Genomic DNA, 19,331 nt, shown 5'->3' on the forward strand with positions numbered 1-19,331 from the left:
ATAGTTTATTAAGTGAATCCAGTTTCCCCATTAACTTTGCTTGCAAAAGGGGATCACATGACTCCGGGACACTGCAACCATCATGTAAGTCAGTTGGTGGCAGAGCTGACGGTGTGATGAAAACGGCACACTTTCACAGGGCTCCATGCTAAGCTGCCGAATTCTGCTTGCCACGGGGGGTGGGGTGGGGTGGTCATATTGGATGTAACTGGACCTAAGCCACCTTGGGTGGGGAGGTGGAAGATGGCTATTAAACTGGCTGGACCAAGGCTGTGACAGCTCCAATGAAAGAGCAATAAGAGAGACAAAGGAATAATAGTGTGCTTGGATCTGGGTGAGACACTTTCAATTTTGCAACTTCTGTTGAGGATTTGCCCCAGAATCAAACTTTTATTTTGAAATGAGACTCTAAAAGAGAGGAGGTGGGTTTTCACTCACTCGTCAAGAAACAGCAGCCACCAAACTCAGGAGTTGCTGACAGATCCGATTAAACAAGAAAACGTTTTTAAGAAATAGAGCTTTAAGTGGTTGGAACTCTGGGCTGGCTGTTTGTGGATTCTTAGAAATATATTTAAGACACTTTCCTGAGTCCTGAAGGTTTGAAAACATTAACCTTGGGTACATGGAAGTTTTTGAAGTGAACCTTGGGTGATAGTGGAGAAATAAAGTAAGGACGCCATCTACTGGTGGAACCTGGGCAAAGACCTTGGATCTGTTTTGTGAAAGGCAAATTATTTGGGTATGCTTAGAACTAAACTGAACTGATAAGCTCACCTGGTTGCCGACTTGTGAAATAACACCTGAAAATTGCTTACATTTGAACATTTGGAAACAGATAATGAAGACTCATAAAATCTGTGACTGAAACTCTCTGAATTATAAATATGCTGGGCATTTGAAACTTGGATTTATCTTGAAGCTAGGTGGATGGTTCTTAGATCTGCTAGACAGGTGACTTATATTTATTGAGAATTTTGTTGGGCCTTGTGGATTACAAATACTATTCGCTACAAGAAAAATAACTGAATTAAAAGGAACATTGAAGAAATGGATTGGATAATTTAGACAGATTGTGTTGAATTCAAAATTAGTTGAAGTTAAAGGACAGCGAACTTGGTTGATGATTTAAAGGGAAAGTGGGGGAAGAGATCTACTGGTTAAAAAGGGTACCTTGAGGAGGTGGAAGATTTGGGAGAATTTTAAATGGTGGTGGGGCTCTTTGTTTAAAGCTACCAATACACCGATATATCAATCTGATAGTAATAACATGAGGCAGGTGTGGCGAGGGATTCAACAAATCACCAACCACCAACCGATCAATGTCATCCCTGCTGACGTTTCATTGGCAGACGAGCTGAATTATTTCTTTGCTCACTTTGAAGTGGAGACATCAGACACAGCTAAAATGCAGCCACCAGCCTATTGTAACCCCCACCTCATTGTGGAGGAACAGGAGGTGAGCAGCATTTTGAGAGCTGTGGACCCTAGAAAGGCTACTGGTCCTGAAGGTATCTCTGGCCAAAGGCTTAAAGACTGTGCTGATCAGTTGGCTGGAGTCTTTACCAGGATCATCAATCAGTCTTTATCCCAGTCCACTATTCCATCGTGTTTGAAGGCTTCCATCATTGTTCCGTTGCCAAAGAAGTTCCTTATCAATAACCTCAACGATTACAGACCAGCGGCACTCACTCCTATCATCATGGAGTGCTTTGAGAAATTGGTCTGCTGGCACATCATTTCTGGTCTTCCAGATACACTTGATAAACACCAGTTTGCATAAAGAACAAATAGATCTACTGAGGATGTCACAGCCATCACTCTTCACATTGCTATGACTCATTTGGACAAAGGGGGGGGGGGGTATGTGAAGATGCTTTTTGTAGATTTCAGCTCTGCATTTAACACAATTCTATCATATAGACTAGTGCTATGATGGCGAACCTATGGCGTGCCACAGGTGGCATGCAGAGCCCTCTCTGCAAGCACGAGACACACCCATGTGCATGGGGCTTGGGTTTTTTTGCATGCATGCGCAGGGGGGCAGGGCACGCAGGGGGGTCGTACATGCATTGCATTATGGGTGTGTACACGCGCTTTTGGCGCACGACAACAAAAAGGTTAGCCACTACTGGTGTAGAATAAGGGACTCAACACGCAACCCTGTGGTGTACCAGTGTTAAGAATAAGAATTGAAGAGATATGATTACCTAATCTGACCCTTGGAGAGACAGGAAATCCATAATCCAAAGGCAGATTGAATGAGGAAGCCCAACATCCATAAGTTTAGACACTAGTCCAGTGATGGCGAATCTTTTAGAGACCAAGGGCCCAAACTGCAACTCAAACCCTACTTATTTATCGCAAAGTGCCAACCCGGCAACTTAACCTGAATACTGAGGTTTTGGTTTAGAAAAAACAACTCATACGTGATTAATATCTTTTGTCTTTAAAAAAAACCCACAATAACAGAGCTTTCAATGATACAAACAACTTTTTTATCGAAAGGTAAAAGCTTGCATTTGGCATGCTTTTGATTAATGTGACTTTTGCTGTTGTATGCATGCTGATAATTTTTCTAACCTTGGCTCATACTTTGTAAGTTTGAGAGCCATACATGCAGCAGCCAGGTCATCTGTTAGTTTGTTTCTGGCATCAGGTTTGATATAATTCAAAGCCGAAAACAGCTGCTCGCAAGCATAAGATGACCCAAACAGGGTAAGGAAAGCAATCCCAAGTGTTTTCATTGAGTTGAAATTATTTGGCAGAGAATTCCACACTTTAAGGATTTCATTTTCAGAACTGACAGTGTCAGAACTAACTATGCTCTCCTGTGTCATCCTTTCCATCTTCTCAAGCGTTTCACGCAGGTCACAGAATTTATTTTTCCACATGGAGCTTTCTTGAAATTCCAATAGCTCCATTTCCAGATTTTCTAAATCTAGCCAGTGTAAGCAGGAAAGATCAAGTTCTTCAAATTTGGCTTTATCTGGAGAAGTAAGAAAACACAGGGTGGTCTCCATTTTACGGAACTGCAAAAACCTGTTACTAAAACCCACCTTTGCAGCTGCTACAATGCTAGAAAATTCCTTGCAGATTTCCCGATGGCTTGTCGGATTGTCTGCAAATGTTGTAGAATTTTCTAAATATAATTTTAGATTTGGAAAATATTTCAGCTGCCCACTTTCAAGGTCTCTCTCAAAAACCTGCAGTTTTCTTTCAAATGTTTTGATATCGCAAAACATCCTTTCTGCTGTTTTCCCTACACCTTGTAGTTGCTCGTTCAGTACATGGAAGTGTACTGTAAAATCTGTAAAAAACATGAGGTTGGTAAGCCAGGCCATATCAGTGAGCTGTGGACATTCCCGCCCCTTTTCATTCATAAACAGCCTAATTCCATCCAAGCAGGCTACAAATCTCTCCAGGACTCGTCCTCTGCTCAGCCACCGGATATTGTGGTGCATAAACAAACCATTATACTGTGCCTGAACCTCCTCAAGGAGTACTTGAAACTGTGGAAAATTCAGACCGTGAGACATGATGTAATTCACCATTTTTGTGACGTCTTTGAGGACATGGTTAATCCTTTTGCTGCTTTCCCTGTCACAAAGAGCCTCCTGATGTATAATACAATGGAACTGAATGACCTTATGCTTCATTTCTTTAACAAACAACTGTATGAAACCAGATGTTGCCCCCACCATAGAAGGTGCCCCATCACTAGTAATTGAAACCACTTTTTCTGGTCTTATGCCTTGTGACCAAAAAGCCTCCACCACAGCGTTGTAGATATCTATCCCTTGCGTTCCTTCAGGCAAAGACACCAGTTTCACCAGCTCTTCTCTCATGATGTCACCAACAGCATAACGCAAAATTATTACTAGCCTTGCGTGATTATTGACATCTGTACTTTCATCCAAGCACATGGAGTAACAGGCTGCCTTTTGTAAGTCATCGGTGAGCTGCTGACTAACATCACTTGCCATGCGCTGGACTCGATCTTTAACAGTATTCCTGCTAAGCGGCACCTCAGAGATGCGTCTAACAATTTTATCCCTGTTCGGGAAATCATGAAAAAGGGAGTTACACTTAGACAACATGGCCGTCTTGATAATATCTCCATCAGAGAGGGTCTTACCATGTTTTGCTATGCACAGTGAAATTTGAAAACTGGCAGCTGTCAGATGATTTTTTTTAGAAAGAAAGTCGGAAAAACTAAGAGACTGTGAATGATAGTTCCTCAATTTCCCTTCAATAAACTCTTTTCTTTCAGCTGCACCAAGTTCGGCAATGCTTTTGTGGTTGGTGTTAAAGTGCCGCTTGACACTTGATGTGCGACACACAACACTTTCTTTACACAGAGTACATAACGCTTTCCCATTGTGTTCAATCATTCCAAATGACTCTGTCCAGGCCTCTCGGAATGATCTTCCACTACCTGTTTTTGCTTTTTTTGCTGCACTCATTTCTGGGTGTTCAAGACTTGGAATCTACAAAAACATAAAATTTAAAAAAAAAATGAAGCATCCAGGACAAATCTCCCCCATACTAAAAAGAGCTAACAGTTAACACTAACAAAATTGATATTCCCTGAATCAACAATCTATGGCAATGATTCTCAGCTTGGGTTCCATTTAGATTTGCTGGCCACCAGCCCAAGGGGACAATGTTCCACTGACTACTAGCTTTTGGCCTGCTCTGAAAAAGGCATTTCCTACCTTCGATTCACCTCCACTGTACATGCATTGGACCTACTTCTTAGGGAATTTGCATAAATAAGATGAAATGGAGGTGTAAGCAACAAGGCAGGGCCAGTGGCACGTGCAGGGAAGAGGAGGGAAAGGGAAGTTTTTTCGGCACAGGAGAATCACTCAGGGAAGCAGCTGGAGCAAGTCGCAGTGGGGAAGCCTTGTGCAAAAATGCATGGGCCACGGAGCCGAGTTGGCAACAGGGAGATGGTGAGGCTCGGATGCCTTTTGGGCTCAGCTCTCACACAGCCCTACCCGGGGAGCAAAGCCTTGAACAGATTGTCCCAAAGACTTTGAGGAGCTCCAGAGTTCCCATGCACCTCTGCCAGCCCAAGTGTGGTCTGGGCGAGCAGCGATGGCAAGTAAGTAAGATGTGGGATGTGTGTCACACAGTCCCTGTACTCACAGCAATTTCAGCGATGGCAGGCAAGCGGACAAGGTCCGGGAACAGCTGGGCCGAATCGGTGACAGCAGGAGCAGCTGGACGATGGCAGGGAAGCGGTCGAGGTCTGGGAGCAGTGGACGAGGTCTGGAAGCAGCGGACGAGGTCTGGGAACAGTGGACGAGGTCTGGGAGCAGTGGACGAGGTTTGGGAGCAGCGGGCAAGGTCTTGGAACAGTGGACGAGGTCTGGGAGCAGTGGATGAGGACTGGGAGCAGCGGGCAAGGTCTGAGACCAGTGGACGAGGTCTGGGAGCAGTGGGTGAGGTCCGGGAGCAGCGGGCGAGATCCAGGAGCAACTGGGCCTGGGCCACGTGGTCCGGGACATTGGCGACAGCAAAGTGGGTGAGGTCCGGGAGCAGCTGAGCCCGATCAGTGACAGCAGGAGCAGCTGGGCCCAATCGGCGATAGCAGGAGCAGTTGGGCCCAATTGGCGATGGCAGGCAGGGGGGCGAGGTCCAGGAGCAGTAGCCATGGTCCAGGAGCAGTGTCCATGGTCCGGGAGCAGCTGGGCCTGGGCCATGTGGTCCGGGCGATCGGCAACGGCAAAGCGGATGAGGTCCGGGAGCAGCTGGGCCTGGGCCACGTGGTCCGGGAGATCGGTGACGGCAGTCAAGTAGTCCATTTTTTCCCTCCCATTTTGTAAGTGGGAAGTCTGCTTTTGGCCAGAAAGCAACTTGGCGCGGCGATGCGTGCCCGCAGAGAGGGCTCTGTGTGCCACCTCTGGCACGCATGCCATAGGTTCGCCGCCACTGCTCTATAGAATTGGATAAATGGCAAAAATTGTGGGATAGAAACTATAAATTAATAATGTCTACAAACTATAAGCAAAACGTATATAAAATGTTTTATAGATGGCACTTCCCACCAGCTAGATTGGCCAAGATACTCAAATATATGTCCACTAAATGTTGGAAGTGTAACCAGATTCCGGGCTCGTTCTACCATATGTGGTGGATGTGCCCAAAGGCAAAAATATAGTGGACAAAAATACATACAGATATTAAAAAATGATAAAGGAACATATAGATCTAAAACCAGAAATATTCTTGTTGAGTATCATACCAGAAAAATATGGTAAAGGGAATATGTATTTAATATTACATGTGTTAACAGCAGCCAGAATTCTATTTGCACAATATTGAAAGGGTGAGGAGATCCCTACAGAAGAGAAGATAATAAAAAAAAATATTAGAATGAGCAGAAATGAACAGATTAACTGTTAACACTTGAAATTAAGGAGAAGGAAGACACTGAATATTTTGAAATATGGGATTCGTTTTATCTATGGTTAAACAATAGAAACAGAAGTTAGAACCTTTAAAACCACAAGAGAAGGATTAGTTTTACTATGAGGGCTGATTACGTTGTTATTCACTTTGATTAGTATTAATAATGAATATGTATTAATTTTATGACAAGAAAGCATTGTTATTACAGGACTATTACTGAAGAATATTATTACAAACAGGATGAAGGTTTGCTCAAAGTAATTGTAACCAGACAACACACTGTTCATATGGATATTAAAAATGTAGCTCTTTCTACTTATAGTAAAAAGAAAAAAACTTCTATGCAAAAAAAATAAACGTGAGTTGTCAATCACGGGACCATGAGGATGTAAATCACAGCACCCTGAGGAAGCTAGGACAGTCATAAGTATGAAAAATGGTCATAAATCACAATTTTCAGTGCCGTTGTAACTTCAAATGGTCACTAAATGAACTGTCGTAAGTCGAGGATTACCTGTAAAACTGCACAGTATGGAAATGGACCACGTCTATTTTATGAGCTTCTTAAACCGTCACAAAATCTAATTTTTTTAATAAAGGGCCACATCTGCTCTGTTGTACTCAATAAATGTGCTTAATTTATTTATTACTTAAATGGAAGAGGGACTTCCATTTAAGGAAATAAGGAATTGGGGAAGAAGCTTGTAGTAGTTACTGTAGAGGTGGAAAAGGGGGAGAATGAGAGCAAGGAGATGTGCTAAATGGTCTAATTTGTTGGGTGACTTGAAACGCCTATTAACCAGGAAAAAGGAATATATAGGTCAGCGATATAGGAGCTCAGGGGGGTCGTGCGGGTGTGCTGCACCCATAATGCAATTTGCAACCCGCCCAGTGCGCATGCACACACTACAGGCGCGACCCCCCATTTTTTTGCATGCTTTTTTCGCCCTCCCCAGGCTCCAGAGGCTTTATAGGAGCCTGGGGAGGGTGAAAACAGACTCCCCCGCCCCCCCGGAAGCCCTCCGGAGCCTTCAGGGACCTTCAGGAGGCTTCCCTGAAGCCTCCGGAGCAGTCAAAACAACCCTCCAAGCAAACCAGAAGTGACTTCCTGTTTGCTCAGATGTTCGTTTTGAGCGCTCCGAAGGCTTCAGGGAGCTTCAGGACGCTTCCCTGAAGCTTCCGGAGCAGTCAAAACGAACCTCCGACCAAACCGGAAGTTCGTTCCCGAACTTCCAGTTTGCCCATAGGGCTGGTTTTTTGCGCTCCGGAGGCTTCAGGGAAGCTTATGAAGCCTCTGGAGGGCCTCCGGGGAGGGGGGGGAAGCCTCTTTTCGCCCTCCCCAGGCTCCTATAAAGCCTCTGGAGCCTGGGGACGGCAAAAAATGGCTTTTAAAAAGGGTGAACTCGCCTCGTGTGCCCTGAGAAATGGCTCTGCATGCAATCTGTGGCACGCATGCCATAGGTTCGCCATCACTGATATAGGTAGTCCTCAACTTACAACCATTTGTTTAGTGACCATTTGAAGTTACAACAGCATTAAAAAGTGATGAGTAGAGTAGGATAGAATAGGATAGGTTTGGATAGGATAGGACAGGACAGGATAGAATAGAATAACTTTATTGTCACTTTGAATGTACATTCTGGCATACATTAAAAATGAAATTTCGTTGCATACAGCTCTTAAAAGGGTCACCACCTTCAATATTATACTACATAAACATGACAAAATAACCAAATAACCAAATAAATAAATTCAAAATGATGTATATACCCACATATGTAATATTACACAGAGAAACAGCAGTCTAGTTCTGATGTATACTATATTTTTCAGACTATAAGATGCACTCCCCCCCCCCCCCAATGTGGGTGGAAATGCCTGTGCATCTTATAGAGTGAATATGGGCCTGTTTTTGGCCTGCAGAGTGTTTCTGGATGCCAGGGAGGACAAAAACAGGACCTGAAGAAGCCTCCGGAGGCCAAAGACGAGCCTGGTTGTGGCCTGCAGAGTGCTTCTGGGGGCCAGGGAGGCTGAAAACAGGACACATGGAAGGTTTGGGAGGACAAAATCAGGCCTATTTGGTCTGCAGTGCTTCTGGGGGCAAGGGAGACCGAAAATGGAACGTGCAGAGGCGAAAAACTTTTTTTTTCTTGTTTTCCTCTTCTAAACCTAGGTGCGTCTTATGGCCCGATGCATCTTATAGTGCAAAAAATACGGTAGATATTTATGGCGAGAAAAATGAATATTGTGAGTTTACCAGGCGGGATGGCAAAGGGATCAAAGCTGTTATAGAATGTGGTAGTCCTGCTAAAAATACTTTGAACCCTCCTCCCGGAGGGGAGGAACAGAAACAGACCATAAAGTGGATGTGTGAGGTCTCTAAGGATGCTATGCACAAAGCACTTATAAGCAGTATCCTGAGTAACGGGAAGCAAGCTTCCTATAATCTTCTCCACTGTACTCACCACTCTCTGTATGGACTTTCTGTCTGAGGCACTGCTGCCACCAAACCAAACAATGATGCACTTTGTTAAAATGCTCTCAATCGTGCCTCGGTAAAAAGTGGACAGTACAGAAGGAGAACGATGCACTCTCCTTATCTGACACAGGAAATGCAAATGCTGGTTTGCATGCTTCACTAAGTTGGTCTGGAGAGACCAACTCAGATTGTTAGTTATCCCCCCCCCCCCGGATATTCAATACTGTCGACCACCTCTACAGCTGCATCCTCGATGCTGAATTTTGACTGTTTTTCACACAACTATTATAGCATCCCTGTGATCACATGATCATAATTCAGACGCTTGGCAACTGGGATGGTTGCAGTGTCTGGGGATCACAGGATCCCCTTTTGTGACTTTCTGACAAGAAAAGTCAATGGGGAAGCCGGATTCACTTAACAACCATGTTACTAACTTAAAAACTGCAGGGATTCACTTAGTAACGGTGGCTAGAAAGGTCGTAAAATGAGGCAAAATTAATTGTCTTGCTTAGGAATGGAAGTTTTAGGCTCAATTGTCATCAAAGTCTACCGGAAGTTTAAAGTCAAAACAGGGAGTGCCATTAAATCAACGTTAAATTGACTGATTCCTTCCTTTACCTAGCCAGGTGAGGTTGCTTGTTAACTGAAAGGAGAAAAATGACTGGCTCTATCTATCCGTAAAATATTTCTTCCAAGCATCAAAAGACAGGGCAAGGGGGCCTTACCCAAAAAGGCCACATTTCTGGAGTTTTCCAACATGACGTCTCTGTACAGGGCTTTCTGAGCAGGATTTAACCGAGACCATTCCTCCTCAGAGAAACACACAGCCACCTCCTCTAGAGAGACAAGAACCTGGAAAAAAAAATCATACCCCTATGAGCAAACCAGCTGCATTTGCAAATTCTCTCCTTTTGGTTCAAGAATCTCAAAGCAAAGATTTGCAGTGGGTTAAACAGGAATCTTCTGCGGGGTTAAAAATCTGATGTGAAAAAAACCTGTCGGAGCTCAGAGACTGATGTAACATTGGTAGAAGAAGCAAATTATCTGAGGAAGTGGATTCTTTAGATCTGTTTCAATTAGGCTTCAGTTCGCAATCATCCAGATCTGGAGGTATTTACGGGCAGGCCTTGACTTAAAAGGGATGTTTTTCTTGGTTATACACCGGAAAAATATGATAAAAAGACTATATATCTGGTTTTACATGTATTAACTGCAGCTAGAATTGTATTTGTGCAATAAGGGAAAAATGATGAGATACCGTCAGATGAGAGTGTAATTAAGAAAATATTAGAATGCACAGAAATGGACAGATTAACGCTCGTTATTAAGGTTGAAGAAGAAACAGAATATTTTCTGACGTGGGATGTATTTTATCAATGGTTAATAGAAACAGAAGTTAAATGGAGGAGATATAAAAAAGAGGAAATGTTAATGTGGAGAGAATTTGATGATGAAGATGTTATGTATTATAGTATTTATTATTTGTTTGTTTGTTTTATTGGCTTTATATTGTAACGAATATAATAACAAATATGTGGATTATGACTGTTTAAATAACTGTACCCAAATCTCATAGTTTGGTGGAAATGGAAAGTAATATAAATAAAACATGAATGAATGGATGGATGGATGGATGGATGGATGGATGGATGGAAGGAAGGAAGGAAGGAAGGAAGGAAGGAAGGAAGGAAGGAAGGAAGGAAGGAAGGAAGGAAGGGGGGGACTTACAACCCACATCTGAACCAGTGGTGACTCCCCTCATATTACTGCACTTTAGGACCTCGGCAACATGGCTGCTTTTAGGGCCATTTGTGATATCCCAGAGTAACATGACCATGGTTTCGTTTTATTGAAAACTGGCACTTACCCGTAGTCCTCGACTTACAACAGTTCACTTAGTGACCATTCGAAGTTACAACACTGAAAAAAGTGACTTATGGTCATTTTTTCACCAGTACAGCATATGTATGGTCATGTGATTTACACCCAGATGTTTGACAACTGACTTACATTTATGAGGATTGCAGTGTCCCGGGGTCATGTGATCACCAGTTGTGACCTTCTAAGTCAATGGAGAAACCAAATTCACTTAGCAACCGTCTTACTAATTTAATAACTGCAACGATTCATTTAACAAATGTGGCAGAAGAAGTGGATAAAATGTATTCTGACCTAGGCTTCCCCAGCAGCACAAAGCTGAATCATCCTGATAAACCCCTTTTATTTAATTTACAGTAAACTCCTCTCTGGCAAAGTCCCAGCCCACAGTCTTTCAAGATAGTTCACAATTATCGACCTTTATCAGGCTTGGAGAGTGGCCAGGCCGATATCTTTCAGATGTCGCAATACTTGGCAAGAATGCAGAAATGAACTAATTGTCTCCTGCAAACTCCACTCCCCTTTCACTCCTTTTTTATTCCCTATGGGAGGGGCCATTCACCGTCTACCTGTGGCTTTACTCCCAAGTCTACCCTTGTTCCTTAGCTGTTCCCTTCGTCTGGCACCTCTGCACATCCACACACTGGGAACAGGTTCCAGCTGTTTGTCTGTCTCACTGATGTCTGACTCCAAAGGCAGCTGATAACTGTCAGATGGCCCTGGCCCCATCTCTGCCTCCGACGCAGAGCCCTCGTCACAGTTTTCCACAGACTCCCATGTTCCCCAGAGGCCCATGTTCCTTCCCAACCTCCTCACTGTCCGAGTTATCTGCTAGCTCCACTGGCGGGCCACAACAAAATGAAGCAAAACTCACAACAAATATCTCACTTAACAACATAAATTTGGGGCTCAATTGTGTTTTTAAGCTGAGGATTACCTGTATTGCTGTTTCTTGGCAAAAGCCACCGATAGCAAACAATGGGTCGGCCCTTAAGACCACCATATTCAAATTGTGCATTTGCTTAACAAGCAAACATTACACCATCTGGGTGGTTACATCTCCGACTTGTTGTACAATTGTTATGACTTCTAACCATAATCGGCAGACTCTATTACAGTCTTAACTTGAGGACATCTCTAATGCAAGAATTTCAGTGTCCTTCTGTGAAGGCAAATGAAATATCTTTCCTCAACGTCCCAAAGGTACTTTTTCAAGAGGCAACCTAGACTTTCTGGTCACAGAATTTATAAAGAAGGCACAACTAACACAACACAATAAGAACAAAGAACGACAAAAAAGGCAATTTTTCTACCCTACAGCTTAGACAGGGAAAAAGCACACAAAACAGAAAAACCAACCCAGATGGTCAGGGACATGTCTCAGAAAGCTGACAGATGGGTGAGATAATTAGAACTGCAGAAAAAAACAATTGCTACCAATCTGCCTTCCATGGAGGACCTGTGTACTGCACGAGTCAAAAAGAGGGCTGTGAAAATATACGCAGATCCCTCACATCCTGGACATGAATTGTTTCAACTTCTACCTTCAAAATGATGCTATAGGGCACTGCACACCAGAACAAGTAGACACAAGGACGTTTTTTCCCCAAACGCCATCACTCTGCTTAACAACTAATTCCCACAACCCTGTCAATAATTTACTAAGACTGTATTACTATTATTCTTCTCTTCCTAGTATCTCTCTCTTCCCACTTACGACTATAACCATATTGCTTGTATCTTTCAATGTATATTGTTTTATTTGTTTACTAATATGATTTGATGACTTCTTGGTAACCTTGACTATCACTAAGTGTTGTATCTTTTTATTCTTGATGAATGTATTTCATTCTCCTTATGTACGCTGAGAGCATATGCACCAAATGTGTGTCCAATCACACTTGGCCAATAAAGAATTCTATGCTATGCTATGCTATTCTACAACTGTCTGACAGAGAGCTTACCCAACCCAAACAGAAAATAATGTTTTGGCAAAAGGACCAATTTTTTTAGTAACACCAGAACAGGTACCAATTGTAGATCTCCTCACAGCCACAAAGTCAGCCATCAGGAACAATAAACTAGCAGAACCAGAACAGAACAATTAAGGAGGAAGGTAGATGCAGCCCTCGCCAGGGCCCAGACACCGGTTTACAATCTCACCATTCAAGATAGGAGAGTAGTGACATCTCAAGGAAGAGACCCAAACATCACCCTCCTGCCATGCTGATAAAGGAAGATGCACAGTCATCCTGAACATAGATGACTACAAGGCCTACGACCTAGGTGAACAATCTTCTGAAGGACACGGCTACATAAGAGACTCTGAAAAAAGATCCCACCAACGGTAACAAGGAAAACGCCATTGATTTATTGCCACAGACAGTCCAGTTGCCTCTTGAAAATGCACCTTTGGGACAGTCATGACTTGGATGATTGAGAATCTCCATAGACATCTTTCCTCAACAAATCAGGTAGGACTATCAGAGCTTGTCAAGGAATTAAAAGACGCTTGCTCCTGGGGAGGAAAGCTACGGCAAATCTAGACAGCATATTAAAAAAACAGAGCTATCATCCTGCCAACAAAAATACCTATAGTCAAGGCTATGGTTTTCCCAGTTGCAATAGATGGCTGTGAAAGGTGGACCGTAAGAAAGGCTGAGCGCCAAAGAATGGAGGCCTTTGAACTCTGGTGCTGGAGAAGACTCCTGTGAGTCCCTTGGACTGCAAGGCCATCAAACTGGTCAGGCCTAGAGGAGATCAACCCTGACTGCTCTTTAGAAGGCCAGATCCTGAAGATGAAACTTAAATACTTTGGCCACCAAATGAGAAGGAAGGACTCACTGGAGAAGAGCCTAGACTGCTGGGAAGGATTGAGGGCAAAAGAAGAAGGGGACAACAGAGAATGAGGTGGCTGGATGGAGTCACTTAAGCAGTCGGCGTGAGCTTAAATGGACTCTGGGGGACAGTAGAAGACAGGAAGGCCTGGAGGAACATTGCCCATGGGGTTGCAATGGGTCAGACACGACTTTGCAACTAACAACATCACAGCTTCTAATCTGGACATTTGCAGCAGAATGCACTGATGGGACCTTCCATAACATTTTAGCCAATTGATCCTAATGGATCAATCCTGCCCTTCACAAGAGTGCAGGGACAGCTCTTAAAAATGTTTTGGGGTGTCCTCAATATTTAGATGACACTGAGCCCAATATCATATGTAGTCCATTGAACGAGACCTCCAACTGAAGCTTGTATCTTAAGTGACATTTCCTCTCCTACCTGAGTTCGTTGTTCAAGTGGCTCTGCATTAGAAACGGAAGAACCTATGAATGCAGATTTTCCATGCCCTGTGGGGGAAAAAAACGACATAAGCAGAATTTTTAGAAACATCGTTATTAAGATTTGGGCTAGTATTATACAAAACAGGGCCCAGAGAATCAGGGAAAAAAATCCCTTCTTTCCAAGGAACCTTCTTACCTGATAGGGTGCCCCGACTTGGATCTTCATGGAAGATCCCACTGGAGAGCGGGTCCCCGGAATGATCGGGCCAACCCCTTCTTTCCTCCGGATTCTCAGACTTCAGGTTGAGTGTTTGCAACTGATAAGACCAGGAAAAGAAAAAAGAAAAATACAAATAAGAGAATTTATGAATAAGAAGCATATTCTCACTGCCAGCTCAAAAATATGAGCCAGCGGTGTGTGGCAGCAGCCAAAACAACCTAATACAATCCTCGGTTGTATAAACAGAGGCATAGAATCAAAATCGCGTGACGTATTAGTGCCACTTTATAAAGTGACTTTATATGCGGCGGCTCCGTGGCTAAGACGCTGAGTTTGTCGATCAGAAAAGTTGGCAGTTTGGTGGTTCGAATCCTTAGTGCCGTGTAGGAGTGAGCTCCCGTTACTTGTCCCAGCTTCTGCCAACCTAGCAGTTTGAAAGCATGTAAAAATGCAAGTAGACAAACAGGAACCACCTTTGGTGGGAATATAACAGCGTTACATGCGCCTTCAATGTTTAGTCATGCTGGCCACATGACCACGGAGATGACTTCAGTTTAGGTCACATTACCCAAAAAAATGTTGAGCCTTTGGAAAAAATGCAGAGTGCAAATAAAATGATTAAAGGCCTGAAGGCTGCAGGATTTGGGTTTGGCTAGTCTAGAGGCAAAAGGACAAAATGGGGGACATAATAGCAGCATTTGAGAGGTTGCCACAACGAGGAGGGGGTCAACGTATTTACCAAAACACCTGAAGGCAGGACAAGAAACAATGGATGGAAACTAATCAAGGAGAGAAGCAACCTGAAACTAAGGAGAAACTTCCTAACACCGAGGACAATCAACCCGTTGAGCAGCTTTTCTTCAGAAGTTCTAGGTGCTTCATCACTGGAGGTTTTTAAGAAGAGACTGGACAGTTACTGGTCTGAAATGGGATAGAGCAGCGATGGCAAACTTATGACACGTGTGCCACAGATGGCACGCGGAGCCATTTGTCAGGGCACGTGAGGCGCTGCCCTGTCAGCTGGCCAGCACGCATGTGCGCGCTGGCTAGCTGAATTCCCCCTTTTTAAAAGCTATTTTTCGCCCTCCCCAGGCTCCAGATGCTTTATAGGCGCCTGGGGAGGGCAAAAAGAGCCTCCCCCGCCCCCCCTGGAGGCCCTCATGAGCTTCCCTGAAACCTCCGCAAAAAAACGGCCCTAAAGGCAAACCAGAAGTTCAGGACTTCCTGTTTGTTCGGAGGGTCGTTTTGATTGCTCTCGAGGCTTCAGAGAAATGTCCTGAAGGTCCCTGAAGCCTTCCGAGCGCTTAAAACGACCCTCCGAGCAAACCGGAAGTGACTTCCGGTTTGCTTGGAGGGTTGTTTTGACTGCTTCGGAGGCTTCAGGGAAGCTTCCTGAAGGTCCCTGAAGCCTCTGGAGGGCTTCTGGGGGGGGTGGGGGAGGCTGTTTTCCCCCTCCCCAGGCTCCTATAAAGCCTCTGGAGCCTGGGGAGGGCGAAAAAAGCATGCAAAAATGGGGGGGGTCGCGCCTGTAGTGCACGCATGCACACTGGGGGGGGGGTCGCGCATTGCATTATGGGTGCGGCATGCCTGCACACAACCCCCCCTGTGTTCCCACTTATGGCACGCGAGCCAAAAAAGATTCGCCATCGCTGGGATAGAGTCTCCTGCTTGGGCAGGGAGCTAGACTAGAAGGCCTCCAAGGTCCCTTCCAGCTCTATTCTGATTGACTCAAGAGTTCAACATCTCCTAAGTATCTTCACAAACCTGTTAAGGAGCCTGTAAACATTCCAACCCAGGATTAATCCTTGAGGTCCCTTTCTGACTTGCCAGGTGATGGTTTCTCACCTGCATCTCCCCCTGCTTCTTCTGCTCTTCTGCCTGGCTCAGGAGAAATCCTTCGGCCAAGGCCACCGCCTGGGAGCTGGTCTCTGCTCCACACTCCCGCACCCAGCTCTCCATCTCTGGGGGCAGAAGAGCCAGGAACTGCTCCAGGATCACCAGGTCCAACATCTGTCCCTTTGTGTTCTTTTCGGGTTGAAGCCACTGGCGGCAAAGTTGGTGGAGATGGCTGCACATCTTCCGGGGTCCCTGGTCCCACCAGCTGGATGACTGAACACCCATCTTCCTCCTGGTCGTTTCCCGCAAGGCATCCTGAAGTTCCTTCACGTTCCTCCATGGAGCATCACTCATAAAGGGGAGGTCCCTCTCTGCCGGCAACCCACGCAGTTCCTTTGGAGGAAGGAAAAGCATTAGTCGGTGGATACAGGTAGTCCTTGACTTACAACAGTTCACTTAGTGCAGGGGTGTCCAAACTTGGGACCTTTAAGACTTGTGGACTTCAACTCCCAGAATTCCCCAGCCAGCTGGCTGGGGAATTCTGGGAGTTGAAGTCCACAAGTCTTAAAGTTCCCAAGTTTGGACACCCCTGACTTAGCGACTATTCAAAGTTACGGTGGCACTTTGCAGCCTCTCCTCAACAATGTGATCAAAATTCAGATGCTTGGCAACCGGTTCATACTTACGACCATTGCAGCATCCCTGGGTCATGTGATCACCTTTTGCAACCCCAACAAGCAAAGTCAATGGGTTGGAATGAATTTCACTTATTCCCAACTTGTCAACTTGCAGTGGCAAGCAATGTCGTAACATGGAGCAACCCCCCCCCCCGTTTCAGGAATGACTCACTTAACGACAGAAATATTGGGCTCAATTGTGGTCATAAGTTGAGGACTAACTGTACAGTGATTCGCTTCACAAAGGTCAGTAAAATGGGATAAAACTCACTCAACGAACATCTTGTATAACCAAAACTCACTCAACAAATGTCTCAACGATGGAAACCTTAGCCTCCATGGTGGTTGTTAAGTTGAGGGCTACCTTTACAGTCATTTGTTTCCCAACTGCGGCAAGAAAGGTCGTAAAATGGGACAAAGCTCACTCAACAAACATCTCGCTTAACCAAAACACACTCAGCAAACGTCTCCCTTAATGACAGAAACCTTGGCCTCCATGGTGGTTGTAAGTCGAGGACTACCTGTGCAGTGTTTGGCTTCCCAACTGCGGCAAGCAAGGTCGTAAAACGGGACCACTCACTCACTCTCAACAAATGTCTTGCTTAGCCAAAACTCACTCAACAAACATCTTGCTTAGCGACAAGAAACCTTGGCCTCCATGGTGGTTGTAAGTCGAGGACTATGTGTGCAGTGTTTGGCTTCCCAACTGCGGCAAGCAAGGTCGTAAAACGGGACCACTCACTCACTCTCAACCAATGTCTTGCTTAACCAAAACTCACTCAACAAACGTCTTGCTTAGCGACAAGAAACCTTGCTGGTCGTAAGTCGAGGGCTACCTGCACAGTCTTTCCCGTCTCAAGCGGCTCCTGACGACGCTCTGCCTCCTCCAGGGAGATATTTAGCAAGAGATTTTCCTCCAGATCCGCAGCAGGCCGGCGCCGCTCCTTGCGCGCCAGGCGCAGCGCCTTCTCCAGCAGCGGCCGCAGCTCCTCCAGCGGCAGCTCGTCCCCTCGCTCGGCCCAGCCTTCCTCCTTCAAGGCTCGGATCAGGTCTTGCACCCGCCGCCACGGCCGGGCTCGCCCTTCCTCCCGCAGCATCCACTCCAGCGCCCAGAGCGCTTCCCGCGGCCGCTTCTCCAGCAGCGCCTCCAGGGAGAGCTGCAGGACGACCGCGGCGTCCCCGGGCAAACGTGACCCCTTGGATCCCTCCAGCGGCCCCGCCGACACCTTCAGCAGCGCCGCCCGCAGCGCCGCTGCCGGACCCAGCGCTTGGATGGCGCGCAGGAGAGCCATCTCCAGCCCCAGCAACCCCTGCAGCCGCTCCTGCTCGTCCCTGGAGAGAGGCGCGTTCCCGGCTAGCAGAGCCGCCCTGCCTCGCCGGGCTTGGCTGAGCTCCGCGCAGAAGCGCTCCAGGTCCGGCGGCTCGCCCAGGTTCACCGCCCAGCCCCGCCCGGGCCGGATCGGCTCCGGCACGTGCGCCGCCAGCAGCGCTTCCGCTTCGGCCAGACCGCGCGCCACCTGCTCCCGGGAGAAGCCCAGCGCCGCCATCGCGACCCTCCTCCTGCCTCTTACTGCCAGCCGTTCAGTGGTAGCAGCAGGCGGGAACCCCGCCCCGCCTCCCCAAAGGCGGAGCTTCGTCAACCCCGCCTCTTTCCGTCTTTCTGTGAGCCGGGATCCCCTGCTCCGCCCCTTCAACCGAGGGCCCACGGGCGCCGCTTGATGAAAGAGAGAGAGAGAGAGAGAGAGAAAGAGAGAGAGAGAGAGAGAGAGAGAGATTGTTTGTCACTCATGTACAAGGTAACAGGAACAAGAATAAACATGAATAAGAACACAGGAAATGGGCACAAGTAAATGGGGACAGTAGGACAGGGATGTTAGGCACACTGGTGCACTTATGCACACCCCTACTGACTTTTAAGGAATGGGGTGAGCTCAACAGTAGACAGTTTAAGGTTAAAGTTATGAGGTTTGAGGATGTAACAACAGAATCAGGTATCCAGGCATTGGAAGGGACTTTGTAGGGCATCTCGTCCAAACCAGCCCCCCAACCCTGCCCAAGCAGGAGGCCCTACACCAGCGATGGCAAACCTTTTTTGGCTCGCGTGCCATAAGTGGGGGGAGCGCAAGGGGGTCGTGTGCAGGCGTGCCGCACACATAATACAATGTGCGACACCCCCCCCCCCCGTGCACATGCGCGCACTACAAGCGCGACACCCCCATTTTTGCATACTTTTTTCGCCCTCCCCAGGCTCCAGAGGCTTTATAGGAGCATGGGGAAGGTGAAAACAGCCTACCCCGCCCCCCCCCAGAAGCCCTCCGGAGGCTTCTCTGAAGCCTCCGAAGCAGTCAAAATGACCCTCCGAGCAAACAGGAAGTCCGTTCCTGAATTTCCGATTTGCCCGTAGGGCTGGTATTTTGCGCTCTGGAGGCTTCAGGGAAGCTCATGAGGGCCTCTGGGGGGCGGGGGGGGCTCTTTTCGCCCTCCCCAGGCTCCTATAAAGCCTCTGGAGCCTGGGGAGGGAGAAAAATGGCTTTTAA

At 46.3% G+C, this 19,331-nt stretch overlaps 1 protein-coding gene across 3 annotated transcripts; it reads right to left on the reverse strand.

Annotated features, from left to right (window-relative positions):
* Positions 1–2,439: 2,439 nt before the first annotated feature.
* LOC309391566 (protein FAM200B-like) lies at positions 2,440–18,400 on the reverse strand. 3 transcript variants are annotated; one of them, XM_081952171.1, is made up of 7 exons: positions 17,631–18,393; positions 16,127–16,510; positions 14,258–14,378; positions 14,060–14,127; positions 9,625–9,751; positions 5,152–5,942; positions 2,440–4,487 (listed from the first exon to the last, which is right to left on the reverse strand). In XM_081952171.1, exons 1-7 carry the CDS (start codon positions 18,339–18,341, stop codon positions 2,535–2,537), a joined length of 4,155 nt encoding a protein of 1,384 aa, XP_081808297.1. In that variant the 5' UTR covers positions 18,342–18,393; the 3' UTR covers positions 2,440–2,534. The 3 variants fall into 3 exon arrangements, with proteins under 3 accessions (XP_081808297.1, XP_081808298.1, XP_081808299.1); XM_081952172.1 differs by lacking the exon at positions 17,631–18,393 and adding an exon at positions 17,574–17,595; XM_081952173.1 differs by lacking the exon at positions 9,625–9,751 and having other exon boundaries at positions 4,320–4,487; positions 17,631–18,400.
* Positions 18,401–19,331: the final 931 nt, after the last annotated feature.

The sequence above is a fragment of the Natrix helvetica genome (assembly GCF_964273705.1).
Source record: "Natrix helvetica genome assembly, chromosome: 1".
Lineage (NCBI taxonomy): Eukaryota > Metazoa > Chordata > Lepidosauria > Squamata > Natricidae > Natrix > Natrix helvetica.